The sequence below is a fragment of the Pantherophis guttatus genome, chromosome 7 (assembly GCF_059756535.1).
Source record: "Pantherophis guttatus breed Tessera chromosome 7, ASM5975653v1, whole genome shotgun sequence".
Classification (NCBI taxonomy): Eukaryota; Metazoa; Chordata; class Lepidosauria; order Squamata; family Colubridae; genus Pantherophis; species Pantherophis guttatus.
Window position 1 is genome coordinate 50,220,556 of NC_142069.1, and position 17,387 is coordinate 50,237,942.

General features: G+C 36.8%; 1 protein-coding gene across 6 annotated transcripts in view; it reads right to left on the reverse strand.

Moving 5' to 3' along the window:
• The window catches only part of USP15 (ubiquitin specific peptidase 15), a 73,039-nt gene that overhangs the window by 45,470 nt on the left and 10,182 nt on the right, over nucleotides 1-17,387 (reverse strand). For 3 of the 6 annotated variants that reach the window (XR_015728974.1, XM_034402778.3, XM_034402781.3), the window contains 2 exons: nucleotides 16,462-16,523; nucleotides 5,047-5,130 (listed from right to left, as the gene is read on the reverse strand). Coding sequence is in view for 4 of the 6 variants with exons in the window: in XM_034402778.3 (XP_034258669.2) it covers nucleotides 5,047-5,130; nucleotides 16,462-16,523 (146 nt within the window). In the remaining 2 variants the exon portion in view is untranslated. Of the gene's footprint in view, nucleotides 1-4,247; nucleotides 4,316-5,046; nucleotides 5,131-16,461; nucleotides 16,524-17,387 lie in introns of those variants that run through there. The other 3 variants (XM_034402779.3, XM_087874129.1, XM_034402783.3) reach the window with 2 other exon arrangements.

Sequence of the window (17,387 nt, forward strand, 5' to 3'; positions counted from 1 at the left end):
CTGGCAACACCTGCTAGAAGGAGGCCAGACACCGTTCGAGGTTTGTACTGACCACAAAAACCTGGAGGCCCTCAAGACCCCACGGAAGTTATCGCCCAGGCAAGTCCGGTGGGCCCAATACTTCAATCATTTCAACTTCGAGCTGAAGCACATCCCAGAGGGGAAGAACGTTCTGGCCGATGCCCTCTCCCGAATGCCTCAATACAACAGTGAACGTGAGCAGATAGTGAATCCCATCATCCCTTCTGCCCAAGGAGTGGGCCAAGTAACCACCAGACGGCAGCATCGAGACCAGCAGGGGCAACCCGCGAGTGACCTAATGACAAGGCTCAAGGCAGAAACGTTGGCGGACCCCTGGTTCCGAGACAATCAACATCTCTTGACAAAGAGAGATGGCCTAGCATGGAGAGGGACGAAACTTTATGTCCCAGAGGCCTTACGCACCTTGGTTCTCAAGAGAAGTCACGATGTCAAACCAGCGGGACATTTTGGCTTCCTAAAGACTCTGCACTTAGCACGGAGACAGTTTTGGTGGCCCCACATGAGAAAAGACGTAGACAGCTATGTAAAAAGTTGTACCATCTGTGCCACGATGAAAACCCGACCAGGAAGGCCCCCGGGGCTGCTGCAACCAGTAGCTGAACCGTCAAGGCCATGGAAGGAAATTGCTATGGACTTCATAGTCGAACTGCCGAGAAGCAGCAGAAGCACAGTGATCTGGACTGTAATAGACTTATTCTCTAAACAGGCACATTTCATACCCTGCAGCGGACTACTCTCAGCCCGCCAATTGGCCAAACTGTTCGTAAAACACATCTACCGCCTGCACGGAGTACCCAGAAGAATCATCTCCGATCGAGGTGACCAGTTTACAGTGAAGTTCTGGAGGGAATTCATTCGATCCATAGGATCATCCCAAGGCCTCAGCTCAGCGTTTCACCCGAGCACCAATGGGGGGGTGGAGAGGTTGAATGCCATGATAGAGCAGTACCTGAGGTGCTACGTTGACTACCAATAATCGAACTGGGCGGGCCTCTTATCGTTTGCGGAAGTCGCATATAACAATGCTGTCCACAGTAGTACAGGACTAACCCCATTTAAGATAGTGAGCGGCATCGATTTCGTCCCCATGCCAGAGTACCCAAGGGAGCCTCCTTCCTCAGTTACCTTGACCATGGCAATGCTGAGAGAAACCTGGGAGAACGTCAAGAGGGCATTAGACAAGGCAGCACGGTCTTATAAGAAACAAGCAGATAAGCACCGAGCCCCCCCGAGGCCGTTCCAAGTAGGGGAGAAGGTCTACCTCTCCACCAAGTATTTAAGACTCAGACTCCCGACCAGAAAACTGGGGCCGAAATTCATAGGACCATTTCCAATAGTAAAAATAATTAACCCGGTCACAGTACAATTGTAGTTGCCCCGGTTACTAGGGAGGATACACCCCGTTTTTCACAGTAGCCTCCTGAAGCCTGGTGGTAGGGTCAACTTTAAGGCTGGTGCCACGTGATCCCCCAGGGCCCTTGATTGTTGGAGGCCAGACCCACTATGAAGTACAGAGAGTTCTCGATTCGAGGTGGCACAGAGGGCGCCTCCAGTACTTAATTAAGTGGAAGGGTTACCCCTTGTCAGAAGCTTCCTGGGTGAAGAGCACAAACATCCAAGCTGACCGCCTCATAACTAAATTCCATGCAGATCACCCGGACAAGCCGGGAGGGGGTGGGGTACACCCTCGGACAGGGTAAGGTACTAAACTTGTTGTTTATCTCGCGCAGGCCTCACGGAGAGAGTGAAGGGAGAGGGGCCGGATGTCAGCGTTTCAGCGCTGACATAGAAAGGGAGATAAGCCCTGGACTTTTGCCTGCTGAATCCCTTTGAAGCTCGGTCTCCGTGGAAATGAAGAGGGGGGGGAACATTCCTGTGAAATGACGAGACAAGAAGTCAGGAGAGTGACTTGGAAGATAGCCAATGAGAAGCAGAGAATTGGGGATCGGAAAGGGAGGGATTGGGGGGCAAAAGGTCAGTCTTGTCCGCACGAGTTATGATCCAGTTGCTGTGCTCGAATAAAGAGAAGATTTCCTTAAAGATTGGCAGTTTGGAAATTCATTTATTTTGAGATAGCATCGAAGTCTGACAGATACATCATTAGAGATCTACAAACTATAATACTGAAAATATGCAATATAAACTTGAAACAGATATGACAAAAAACATTGTTAATATATTCTAGTGAGAGAGTGGAAAATTAAGGTACCGTACCGAACTTACAATATATATAAAAATAGAATTTCTATAAATTTGTGAAGAAACAATTTTAATAGTAAAGCAGAAATAATCCTTAATATTTATGTTTTTTAACAACCTCTCCTAATTTTTTCCAGTACACATAAACAAGTGAATAGTCAAATCAATTTTGGCAAGGGTTCTGATTTCCTTGGGGGTGGGGTTTGAGCACCACTGCTCAAAATTTTTGTGCTCCTTTTAAATTAAAATTTTAATTACAATATCCACACAATTGATACATTCTTGTTAAAAGAATAGTTATACTAGGAAGCTTATTCACGATTTATGAAATTAGTAAAAAGAAAACATTGTTTTAGTGTATCAATGCTATAAAGTGAGCATCCTGCAAGTATAGAACTTGCACTACCTGTATTGCTGAAATAAAACAGTAGTACAACAAATTCAGAAAGTAGTGTGAAGTTAAAGGTGCTAATACATATAAAAGTGCTGATTTATAAAAGCAATCCATCAAATTTGCATGCTTCATAATTTTTTTTACATTTAAACTGAGTTTATATAGAGAGAAACATTTAATCTGATGCTTTGGAGCACAAGAAAAATAAGCACATTTAGGGAATTTCAGCCTATTTTACTCATTAAGTAAAGTATTCAGAAATTTTCGGTGTGGGGGAGTAGAAGCATGATATCATACGAACAGTGTAATAAGGATTTTTTTTTAAAAAAATGCAGCGTTCTTCAACTCCAAGAATCAAGCAGGGGAAAAAAATGTGTTAAGGCTCGTGGAGTCACTGTTCAGAGTGAGATGAATGGCATACTAATTTAATAAATAAATACATAAATAAATAAATATGAAGTAAGTTATATAAATAGAACACCAGTGGATAATAGTGTTTTAAAACAATTACTTTTTCTAGGTCGATAAATAGTAAAATACAATGACTGCATGTTTTAAATGCTGTATTAAAAATGTATCTGTGAGTCAATATTAGGTAAAAAGGATATTCTAAAATAGATCTGTAAGTCTTTATCAATATTTATGATTGAATAAAGTAAGATTTAAATTCCTATGAATTCAGCACAATTCAGTTCCAAGTACTGTATGTTCAAGACCGTATCTTAAAAACAAAAGGCTAATCACAATGTACCACAAATGGATCCCTTACATTTCTACTCAAAAAATCAGCCCAGATGAGTTCAGCGGAGTTTTCTCTCACCAAAATGACTATATCTTATTTTTTTTAAAAAAATTAAGAAACCGGGAAGGAGGAAGAAAGAATATAAACTTGTTCACTGTACTATGGCGATCATTTAACAGGACTGCATGCATAGACACTGTAACTTGCTAAAATGGCTACCTTTCTTCCAAGCAAGACCAAACACCTGCTTTTAAAAGTTAATACATAACAGGAGCTGAAGTAAAATCACAGTGATCGTATATGAAATCAACTTCTAGGATTGCATCTGGATTTTACCAGTGCAGCAGGAAGTATAGAATTTGCCAAAATAAACTATTATTTCCAAGTTATTACTTAGCTAAACTTTAGATAGAAAGGTGTATTACAAAATGTACGGTAGATAAACCGAGGAAGCCTCTGTGTTTTAAAACTACAACATTGTATTAACTTAATTAAGAAGCTACTCTTAAACTGCGTTAACTTAAAATAAAAAAATACCAGCTGCTAGTTATCAGACAATTTCATCAAATGGAAATACAACTGCCCTTTTTATAACAAAGCCAGGACAACGTTATAGTTTCTGAAAGTTTATATTATATTTTAAAATGAGATTTAAATAGATGATAACTGTCTCATAACTGTAGACATTGTGCTTTTTCATATAACACTATCACTATTCTAATAAAAGCATAACATCAATTGAGGCTGGTTTATATACATCAAAGAAATAATTTTTTGAGCTTATGTTACACACACACACACACACACACACAGTACAATAGACTACAGTTAAATACATGTATTTTCTAACAGAGAGTTGGGGCTACTCACAATTAGTAGAAGCACAAATGCCACTTCGCCCCATACGAAAACTCCCTTCTCATAAATGCAGTATTTAACTGGAAGATATTGTATAAAATATTTAGAAATATTACTATGAAACACTAAAACATTTTAACAATTGCGTCATAGTCACAAATTTTGAGAAGCAACATTGCATTTGTAACTACCATTTTTCCCAGTATGTCTATCAGAAAGCAATAAGCCTAGCAAATATATATATATATTCATATTTGTAATGAACTGCAGAAAATGCAATGCATTTATCATATACAATTCCAAATGTACGAAACTATTCGGCAGACAATGTTTTAAAACTATTGTACTGTATTATATTTCTGTTAGGAAAACAATTAGAAGTATGGTATAATAACAATATGAAGCATATGCATAGCTTTTGTCATTACACATAACACACATACTTCAAAAAAAATCACAAAAATCTCAAACCTTCCCAAAACTAGGAGAAATCCCTAAACTAGGAGAACCTGTTCAATAAATTACATGACTGTTGTTGCATGTGGTCCTTTCTTGCTAAAGAATTTTCTTAATGTAATGGTCTCAAATCAGAAAGTGATGCTACAAAGCATGTTACCGTTCCTAGGTTCTGAGAAGCAAAGCAGAAATGCTTCTCTCATTAGGGTTTTTGTGTTCTTTAATTCTTGGTGCCCCCTACATTTCCATAGCAATAAACTACATCCAAGTTATTTTTCTAGACTTATAAACAATCTCTTTTTGAAACTTTACTTGGATGATTAAAATTAAAAGTTCTTTAAGATACAGTGCTTACTTTCTGTTGTTGATGTTGTTATAATTATTTGATAGAGATGGAGAGATCTTTGGTAAAGTTGGAAAATTGGATGCACCTGGGGACCTTTAAAAATATGAAAATGTTAAATTAGATAAAAATGTTGAGATTGTAAAATTAATAATGAAAAAGGAAAAACTAACATGAAGCAATGTATGTGAATAATAATAAAAAAAGATTCTTATGATCAAAGTAACAAATACCCAAGTACTCTAAGTTGCCCATTTTCAAAAAGCATTAAAAAAAATTATCACGTTTAAAACCCTCAACCAAATCATAGGCATAAATGGTCAGCCAAATCCCAAATTAGGCTTTAGCAAAAAAAAAATGACTGGTACCAAAAATTAGTTTGGACGCTAATGAAGATATTCACTTCTAAAAACAAGGCTTTTTAATTTTATAATGCAAGTTATTAATAAAGGTGCATCAATATTGTGAAAAATTATGGAAATAAGAGCAGCTTAAAGCACTTGTTTACTTTGTATTTTAGAACAGTGATTCCTAATTTGTTTAGGTCACATACCCTTTGAGAATCTGATAAAGAACATAGAAAAATGTGCATTACAATATTTTGCATACAATTTATTTTATTGCACTGTAAACTAATTTTTTTCTTAATGAAGAATATAAAAATAGACTTTTGAAGAATGTTGTTTCTCCCATTTGTTTTTCATGGAAAAATGTCCAGTTCCTAAAAAAAAAAAAAACACCACTGTGTAAATAAAACAAAAATAAAGTTTAATTTTCTCTAAAGTGAATTTAATGAGAATGTAATGAGATGTTGCTTGGCTTCAATCAGATGTTGAAATTGAGTGAGGCATTTGATATGACAATGTGCATGTCATCTCTGATATCTAAATTATTTTGATTTTTTTTAATTTTGATGCAACAAATGTTGAAAACCATGACTGACAAAGAAGATAATACCAAATGGGATTAGAACTCCCATGTTTTGCTTTATTAGAACAAGGATACACTTATGACAAGAACATCAGAATTTTCCAAAACTCTTCAAGTTGAATTCATCAGCATCATTTGCTCTGTTCTCAAATCATTGAGGCTACCTTTGGCAGGATCTGCATCACTAATGTTGTCTATACCAGCAAGGAAAGAACTATAAATCCATACTTCAATTGTAAAGTATCTGAGCAGAAATAACTTTCAAAAGAATTCTGCAGGATTTCCACATGTTTGCATATCCCTGTGGAGAATCTGACAATACTTTGTCTGCAGCCTGTACAAGTGCTTCCTTCAGCAATCAAAAGTTGATATAGTTGTCTACTTCTAAAGTTCTTTCAGAATGACAACTTGGCCAAAAGAGTTCATCGTTTTTTTAGCTGCATCTATAATGGGGTCTAAAAGGCCTTGAATAATAAGATATGTCTTATTCAAATGGCTGAAAATATCTGCTAAGGTTAAAAAGTGAACAAACTGCTCTCTATCAAAACTGTTGAGATAGCTTTTCTTCTGTCTCAAAAAAAGTTGCCTGATGTTCAATGAAGTGCTTCAAGACTTGTCCAATAGAAACCAACAAACTTCTGTGTATTAGAGAAGAACTTCTCATTCTGCTCCTCTGTCTTGACCAAGCTTCTTGGAAAGGTAATGATTTAAAGCCTTGGCTTTGAATTAATGACTGTTGTTCGATCAGGAAAGGTTTTGTTCAGAACTGTTGGCAGATTTCTTGATATCAGTCCAAATTGATGTATAAAGCAATGAATCATGATGATGTGATGCTTTCTTCATGAAGCAGCAAAAACAGATATGTTTCCAAAAATCAGAGATGCTCCATTTGTGCACCAAGTACCAAGATTTTTCCTTTTCTGCTCATTTTGGAATATCTATAGCATTCATAGTTCCTAACAGACTCACAAAATTGGAATTCTACAGTGGGATTATCAGCCACATAATAGGTGAAAACTGGGAGGAACCTGCAGTGAAAAATGTGTGTTTCTAGTTTTTATCCAGTTGCATTTTGATGGGAAATGGTGTAGCTGCCATTTCCTCCATGACATCAAAATATTATATGAAATTTTAGTGATGACACGATTTGAAAGAATGCTGCTTCCATTTTTTTTCTCATTCTAAACCACAAACCACCAAATTCTACTCAAATTTTAACTTTTTGATTGTTCTTATCACAGAAAAAGAGCCATATTTATGTATTTTCAGAACGGACAGATGACCTGATGTCATCTGATCTAAACAAAAACACATATCCATAATCATGAGGGCAGTATAAGTTATCTTTAAACCCTAATAATGAAAACTGTTCTAAATGTTATGGCATGACTGTGATATCTAATCACATATAGTAACATTCTGTGCCACCCTGTGTTTGTTTTCAATGACTAAGTATCTTAACACAGGTAGTTCTCAATTTACAACCGTTTGTTTAACGGTTCAACATGCCATGTCACATTGTCGTCACGTGACGTATCACAATGTTTTTTTCCCTTTGCAGAGCTGGGGTGGGTGTGGCCTGCACGTGATGCATCTGGCCCGCAGGCCACCAATTTGACATCCCAGTCTACAAGATATTTCTTGACACATATTCAAAAGATAAACTGAAATCCAGAAAAGTCATGCTTATATATGCTTCTGGTAGGATGTTGGAAAACAAGTATGTAAATTGAAGTCATTTTTTTTCAATAATTTCTTTGCCTGAATCCAACCCTGAAATGTAATATTTGGGCATATAATTTACTGATTTATATTGGTAATTAGTTGGATCTTATCTGTTTTCTTTTTTATACATGTATATGATACTGATTACCTTCCCTGCCCAATGCTCTACTATCACTTTGGTTGGTAGTTGTAAGCAGAAGAGCTTGTACTAGGGCCCATCACTTGGGATTCAGTTTTATTGCTTTTGGAAAAACTTGGTCAATGCATGGAACCTTGCCTGTCTTCAGAATTCTCTATGCATCCTGCATGGGACTTTAGTAATTCAAGGTAGCTGTTGTACACTTATTATTCCATTGGAGATGTATTCTATTATTATAATTCTGTAATTGCGTAGGGGAGTGTTTCTCAACCTTGCTGGCTGGGAAATTCTGGGAGTTGAAGTCCACACATCTTTAAAGTTGCTGAGACTGAGCAACACTGGTGTAGGATGTAGTTTGTCTAGCATGGCCAACTCTGTATTCCGTACTATTGTTGGTATTACTGGGAAGTCATTCCAAACATGACTTCTTTTTCACATTGAGCGGTGAATGAACTATACTGTGGGAAGCCAGTAATAGTCAACAGTGGATCATTCCCAAAAGGCGTATTTGGCAGGACAGTCCCACTGATGGGGCCATTTAAAATTTAAATGGAGAACCGATACAAGATTAAACCTCAGGTCTTTAGCAACCTCAGCTCTTTGGGTAATAATGAAGTCTCTAACATTTCTCCCTTTGAGCAAGACATAACTTCTAAAAAAGTCTGCTCATTGGCATTCATTCTTAAAAACTTTGATTTTTTTTTTTTTTGCTTAACATTAATATTGGTTCAAAAATTGCTATTATTGTATGAGCTCTAAGCAAATACTACCTGAGTATAGAGTTCTCATCTGGTGCTATTTATTAAGGATCCAGTATCTAGCTTAAGGTTGATTAATGTTATCATCAATGGCAATGCCCTCAAACAATGACTGAACATTAATAGAGGAGAAATACAATATTCCTAGATTATAATTTGGGTTGTTTTATTAGAATTTTCAGCCAATTGATTTAATTGTTTTAACTTGTTTTTAATTTTTCTGTCATGGTTTTATTTCTGGCTGTACACCGCCCTGAGTCCTTTGGGAGAAGGGTGGTATAGAAATTTAATAAAATAAATAAAACAAATAAATAATTGCTTTAGATCTGCTGCAGTGGTGGTATTCAGCTGGTTCTATCTGGTTCTGGTGAACTGATAGCAGCGGCTGCGAGAGGCTCTGCCCACCCGCCCTGACGTCTTCACGTCCCGTTTTTTACGCTCTGCACATGCATGGAAGGCCCTGCGCATGTGCGGAGGTGGCGCATGCAAGAGAAGTGAGCACGTGCGCATGTTCACATTTGCAAACCAGTAGTGAAGGTAAGTGAATACCACCCCTGGTTTGTTGATTATGTTGCACAGTGGTGAAATGTGTTTTTTTCCCTGCCAGACATATGCTCCTCTAATATGAACCTCCACCATGATATAATTATTTTTGATACATTTCCAAGTGGAAAAATGTAAAACAAGTATCAGTCAAAAACAGTTGATTTCTAAAGTCCAGTCAGCTACAAGATTAGGAGAAGTTAATATGAGTATTTATAGCTTACAACTTTTGTTATGCAAAACATGCACTCTGCCATCTGAAGTACAGTCTTACTTCTGTTATCAAGTTAACTTAATGGCGTAGTAGCAAAAGATGTTACCAAAAACAAACAAAAAATATTGAGTCCCAAAAGTTTTCTTAAGATATCATTCTGTATTTAGATATAACTAGACAACCAGACAATCAGAGGTATTTCGATACCAGATTAGCAGATTACTCAACAATGGAAGACCTTCTAATGTTCTGGGAAATTCTTTAAAAAAAAAGGAGGGGGAGTTATTCAGAGATGTATCTATCTTGAAAGTAGTTCATGTTGAACTGTTTAGCAGAGACAAACATCAACAGTTGACCACAGGAAATGTTTCATGACAGTTTGTATTATGTCATAAAATGCTGTATGTTAATTTTTATGTCATAAAATGGTTCATAAAATTAAACAACTTCAATACCACAAGAGTCATGGGTCCCATATTTTGGACACATTCTGTAAGTTAGTCCATTTGAGGTACCTTGGTTGAAAACGTTTGCCCTATGATGTACCGTTTCACCCAGTTAAAGTTTGTAGACATGAAAATTTTAGCTGTGTACAGATGGCTAGACCGCTCAGATACCATTGTTTCTTTTTTCACAAACAATTCTCCAATATTAGACGGAAAAAATCATCCACAGATCATTAACTTTTGTTCAAAAATTATCAAATACTCCAGAGATTAATAAATTCTGTTTAAAGTCCCATAACAATAGTACTGAGTCTTATTTTTTAAATACCACAACAATTAAAAGTAATCTTTATGGGTAGTCTTGACCACAACTGAGACCAGAATTTCTGTCACTAAGAAATATGGTCATAGGGCGTCACTAAGTGACAGCATCACTTAGGGATGGCAATCCTGGCACTTCCTGTTGCTGTCATTAACTGAGAATTACAACTCATAGAGCACCAACTTCAATTGAAGCCATTCCAGGCTTGGTCTCTCCCAGCTCAAGCTTTGGTAAAGCTCGGCCTCCTCTTCAACTCCCCCCTCTATCTGCCCCACCATTCTGCCCTTTTAGATACTCTGCAACCTGCCTTGCAGGGTGGCAAGTAGCTCCAAAACTGCACAGCTCTGGGGTGGCTTGCTGTACTGCAGCTCAGGGGTCAGGATGTGCCATACCTCTAGGACTGCAACAAGAAGCAGGGTGCAAAGCCACAGTGGCCAGGAAAACCTCAGCCACCTCAGTCCAGTTCCTGTTACCTTTGCCAGCCTGCCCTCCAAGGCCCCTGCTGTCCTGCACTCTACTGCCCAAACTGACGTTCACTCTTTTCTTGCTCCCACTGCTCATGAGGACTGCCTGCCCTGGCCCTTCATGAGGCAGCTGCTGATCATGAGACCATCTTCCCAAATCTCACAAAGAAATTGCCATGAACAATGTTGAAAAGAAAGTCTTGTGCAACCAGGAGCTACTTCGTAAAGGGTCAGGCTGAGCATGCCTAGTCAGCAGTGGGAGCATAAAAATCATGAAGGTCAACTAGGGCAGCAGGGGTCACCAAGTGCACTGGGCCAAAAGAGCATAGATCAGGGAAGATAGGTAGATGGGTAGAGTTAATAACCACCTGCAGTTGTTAAATGTGGGCAGGTTGCCAAGTGTCTGAATTTTGGTTACATGGCTGTTGGTATCCTGAGGGTCATATATTTGGGGATCAGGCATAAGTCCAGCACCTCTTGAACTAGAGTCACTGAACAAATGGTAATAAATCAGGACTATCCATATAGAATAATTATAAATCACAACTGTAACTATCTCTCCTTCTATTTTGATATGTAATAATTTATATGATCACCTATGGAAGCCATTTTATCACAACTCCACTGAACAAATATTTAATCATATGTGATACCATTATGTGACAAAATACAGAAAAAGTTGTAAATAAGATTTCTAAAAAGTGAACATCAGTTTGCATGTTCTTTAGTTTGGGGTAAGTTTTTGCTTAAAAATAATCTGAAAAAATATACAAAGAATGAGTGTTCTCTGGAATTCTAAATGTAAATTTTATAAAATGTTTAAATGAAAAGCAATGAAGGACACCAGTAGAATCCAAGGAAAGTTTCTAATTCTGACTCTACATTAGGCTAGAAATAATTATAAAAAGTAAAGAAACACAGTTCTAAATTATGTTATAGTCGATTAAAATAGTGAAAGGTACAATCTGTCTATCCCAATCCTGCGATGTATTAAATCCATAGAATCACAGTATTGATTCTGATGGAATTGGAGGGCATGTCCTCAAATTGCTGTATCATCTTTGCCAGTCTTCTGTACCTATTCTAATCTGTCAATATTTCCCTGGAAATGCACAGTACTCTATATGTGGTGTCACACTTGTTAAATTTATCAGCATGAACATGTAAGAAAATGATATTTCAGTCAACTACATTGTCTTGTCATTTTCATTGCTGCAGTGACTTTAAGAACATAACCAAGAGTTCATAAGTTAAAGAAAACACATAATGGTGATGGTAATAGGTCTGTATCATTTAAACACCAAACTCTAGAGCAGGGGTCTCCAACTTTGGCAACTTTAAGCCTGGTGGACTTCAACTCCCAGACTTTCCCAGCCAGCAAAGCTGAGTTGGAAGTCCACCAGGCTTAAAGTTGCCAAGGTTGGAGACCCCTGCTCTAGACTATCTAGAGATATCTAGACTATCATCTTTCTATTAAAAGTATAAGTATCTTTGATACTGATAGACTTTGATAATCACTATTAGAGTATCATCTTTTTATTCTCCTCTGTTCCTGCTTTAAGCTGTCAATATTCTTCTGAAAATACGGTGCTCCAGGCGTGGTCTCACACTTTATAAATTTATCAACATGAACAAATATAAGAAGCAATATTTCAGCTGACTACACTGTCATATCATTTTCGGTCCTGAAGTGACTACTAGCTCATCCCTTTTATAGCACAATTGCTCCTTCCTCCTGGTTTGTTCCTAGATGCTCTATGTTCCACACAGTATCTACTTTGACCTGAATTGGCTGCTACTTTTAACATAGGTATATAAGCCTCCCATATGAAAAGCCAAACTAATTTCTATTCAGACTGGTAGGTAGAATCTATCAATCAGAATAGAGCTGGAAGGGACCTAAACCATTTCACATAAATGGTTGTCCAGTCTCTTCTTGAAAACCTCCAGTGATGGAGCAGCCACAACTTTTGGTGGCAAGCCGTTCCACTGTCAATTGTTTTGTCTTGTTTCTCCCATTCTGACAACGATCACCTGCATAATACAGTCCTTGACTTAAAACAGTTTGTTTAATGACCATTCAAAGTTACGGCGGCACTGAAGAAAGTGACTTTATGACTGTTTTCCACATTATGATCCTTGCAGCCTGTCTCATATTTGCTATTAAAATGTTCACTGTATATTCAAAGGCAATCAAGTTCAACACTTCCATTTGTTAATAACTCTAATGTTCATTGTGACCAAGAGGGTACTGTCCTTTTCTTGGATGATCACTTTTCAGAAACTTCTAAGTAGATTGCCACATTCTTATCAGTAGCTGGAGTCTGTTGGAAACTATCTGGTTCCTCCCTTATGCTGTTAACTACTAACTGCTTTAGGATTTTCTCACTATTTTAAAATTTCTTATTATAGTTCTTGTGTCATATGCTCGTGTTTACTATGTTTGGTCTTGGACCATTAATATATTTTTATTACACATTCCATGCAATTAATCATGCAAAATCTATATGCTTTAAGTTTTAGTTTTTTACAGATACATACATATATACATACACATACATACATACATACATAACAATTAAATAACAGTAATTTATAGATGAACACTATTTTAGAAATGGAGCCAAATCTGAATGTGTGAATGACTAATATAATATGCAGTACTTTGATAAGATGTTTAAAGTTTCCCAATGAATTGTAATACCAAAAGAAAAATTGAGAACAATCTTAGAGCTGAAGCTGTTTGCTTTGATGTTGGAATTATCTGATAATCCCAAAGCTCCTTCAAACTACAGCAGATAAAGTTGATCTGGGGGTACCATGATATCAAAAAATAGAAAGCAATTATCAGTTTTTCTGAGATGCTGTCAGTGCTGAACTTCAGAACGTAAATGGTACAATATAAAATTAAATTTAAATTAATTCATATGTCAGTTTAATAGCAATTTAATTTAATTTAAAGGGTTAGTATAATTATTTTAAACAATTTACCCTTCTATCACATTACAAGCAATAATTTGCTGGTAATTTTCACAGAAGCCCTGGGATAACACAAGATGCTTTCAGCATCAACATGTCAGATCCTACACCCTTTGGTAAGCATAAATAATTTCTTCAACTGATTTAGTTTCTCTCTCTGAAAATGTACTTCAGGGGTTACTTGTGCCCTCTATTGCAACCCCAGAGTGCATGTTCAATAGCAAAGCAACAGCATTGATTCTATATCTATCACATTAAAACCAATTTTTGCAGACACAACCATTTAGGAATGAAAGCCACGTTCAAGTTTGTTTAATTACCAACAAAATGGTGATTCTCAGGGATAACTATAAAACAGCAATAATTAGCTATTTGGAGAAGCAATAGCAATAGCACTTATTGCTTATAAGCAAAGACTTATATACCACTTCATAATGCTTTACAGTTCTCTTTAAGCAGTTTACAGAGTCAGCATATTGCCCCCAACAATCTGGGTTCTCATTTTACCGACCTCGGAAGGAAGGGTGGAAGGCCGAGTCAACCTTGAGCCGGTGAGAATAGAACTCCTGACAGTGAGCAGTGAGTTAGCCTGCAATACTACATTCTAACCACTATGCCACCTAGTAGTTAATCATTAAGTTAAGCATTTTGGAAAAAAATTCTAAATAAATAGTAAGCAAGTAATATCAGGAATTAAAATAGCAGATGCCTTCCTTATTGATAAAATCCATTCTACAAGGCAGGATACATGTGCGGGCTTACATAACTACTCTAAGATAGAATTTTGCCTGCTTAACACTCTTTTATTGGAAAAAGAGAGGATTGCCCCACTACTTCCAGGTATGTGTCCCATTTTTCCTGAGGAGAAAATGTTTTACTTGGCAACCTAATGCAGTGTTTCTCAATCTTGAGAACTTTTAAGATATGTGGACTTCAACTGGAATTCTGAGTTGAAGTCCACACATCTTATACTTGCTAAAAACTGGCCTAATGGCTGAATCTTTTAGAGTATATAGAATGATCTATTCCCTTTGCCATGACTTTGCCATGTAGTGCAAAGATGGTGTCAAGGCATATATTTTTTTCTTACACTTGTCATCATGTTAAACTTCTAATAAACAAACTATATAGACTGTTACACCTCATTCTTTTCCTTCATAAGCCAGGAGACACAGTTTCATTAGACTTTATAATAAATGCCTAAGATTATCAATATGGCCTGATGCCATTCTGGTGATAAAGGGTATCTTCTTTAAGGGAGCCCATTTCAGTCTCTTCTGTGGCCTCCTCTACAACCATGAAACAGCTTATCTATTCAAGTTGTCTAGAACTACAATTTGCACAATCTGCTGATTTTTATTAGAGGCCCATAATTCACAGCTAGTTTTCTATTTCATATATAGGATGTTAAGCTTCATCAATCCTATACTCATAATTCACAGACTGATGATGATGAAACAGAGAGGAAAAAATGCCATCTTAAAGCAATACACTGCTGTGTAAACTACCAGCAAAAAATAAAAATAAAAAATCAACCTGATCTTTTATCTATGACTAAATTCATTTATGCCTTCACTTAGATGTAAACATTTCAGGCCATCTACAGCTACTTACATCTACAAAATATTTTGCTCTCTTCCTCCCATTTCAGAGTTCTCCCTTTCACTCCTGATCCACACCTCCCCTGATCAAAGCTTTACAAAACCTTTACAAGCTTAATCTGCCTGGATAGCCATGCAAGCAGGCTGTGGAAAAGGGGAGAGGATATATTGAAAAAAGGAATGAAAACAATTGTAGAAGTAACAAAAGACCTAAGAGAGTTACTCAAAGATGAGTGTCAGTGGGTGACTGATGCAACTGAAATACCTCCCTTCCCTTTCTTGCCCAGGGTCAAGAGGAAGGAGAAAAAGAAAGGCTAGAAAGGGAGATCTTACCAGCTTAGCTGAAGAAAAGATAAATAATGCCTCCCTTCTTATTATAGTGAATTAGGAGAATGGAGCAGCAGAGATGTTTGAAATCTTGTGAGCTCCATTTGATAAAGAAATGAAATTAGAAGTGGAGGCACAATATCTTTTAGCCACCCACAACCAGAAAACAGACAGATGGACACATCTGTAAAGAGCTATGGGAATGGTCTTCAGGGAAATATATAGTAGATCTTACAAAAATAAAGCAGCACCCTTGAGCCCTGAAAAAGGTGATAGTATTATGAAAAGACTCTGTGGTTGCTTCCTGATTCTCTGGTGTAAAAGAGAGAGAGGAAAAACACAATCAGACAATCAGGAAAGAGTTGATATAATCATGTCAAAACTGAATCTTCCTATTTCAACTATGAAGAGAATAACCAAATTTTGACTGGCCTAAAAATGTAGGAATATATATATAAACTCTGGAAAACAGACATTTACATAGGTTTTTATTTTACATTTTGCAAACCTTTGTGCATATGGCTACATTTTTATTTGCAATAACACAACTAATCTAGTTGAGTTATGTCTGTAATTTTCTACTGTAAGCAAGTTCAGGACAGATATATGGAGAGTCAAATTTATTGCTTTGGCTAATGGGAGGTAACAAATTATTCAGTCCTAGTGTCACAATATAGGTCAAAAGACAGCCAATAATCATAATGCAACAGATATAACTAATAACATAAATAGTGATGACATACTTGAAAATACAATACTATTTCAAAATTTATTCCAAATTTCTTAGAAGTTATAATCACAGCTAAATTTCTATCCTGAAGAATACTCATTTTTCACTCTGAACAGTTTTAAGCCAAATAATTTCATCACACACTATCTTTCTGAATTACAAAAATGTTGCTTCCAAAATAAAGAAGGCTTGGGATAAAGGCGCGTAACTCCATTAAGTGTAAGGCATTACTTTCTTTAAATCACTTACTTTGGAGCTGAAGGACCTCTAGGCCATGTTCCATCTTCATTTTTTTGTTCTATCACTAATACCTATATGCAACAAAAGGGACAAACATAAACTTCATTCAGTTTAGAATAATGGAGCATAATTTATATTTACAGGTAGTCTTGACTTATGACAATTGGGCCCAAAATTTTTGTTGCTAAGTGAAACATTTAAGTGAGCTTTGCCCCATTTTACGACCGTTCTTGTCACAGTTTTTAAGTGAAGCATTGCAGTTAAGTTAGTATCATGGTTGTTAAATGAATCTGGCTACCCCACTGACTTTGCTTGTCAGGTCGCAAAAGGTGATCAAGTGATCAGTTGGGCACTGCAACTGTCATAAATATTGCCAAGCATCTGAATATTGATCACGTGGCCATGGCAATGCTGTATGGTCATAAGTGTGAAAAAGTCATGTCACTTTTTTCAATGCTGTTGCAACTTTGAATATTCGCTAAATGAACTGTTGTGAGTTGAGGACTACTACTCACCTGTACGCTGAAGCATGTACAAATGATAGATTTTTTAATTATGCCAATATTATGAATCTTAATATTTTTACCTTACCCATTAAATTCAGATCAAAACCTTTATTTAAATCATTCTAGAATGTTGGTAAAGTATCATTTTTGGTACTACAGGTAGACTTCACTTAGAAACTCAGATAGTTACTGTTCAAAGTTACAATGGTGATGAAAAAGATACTTTGCAACTAAAGCCCACAATTATGACCTTTGCAGCATCTCTCTCAGTCACATGTTGACCAATAGAGTCAGTTAGTATACACTGCACTGTGCCTGACCTAGAGAACAAGAAACCGGAGAGTCTAGATGGCAGCATACTATCAATCAACATAATCAAAGTGAATAGTATTTATATTTTCAAATGTAGTGCCAGAAATATATATCATA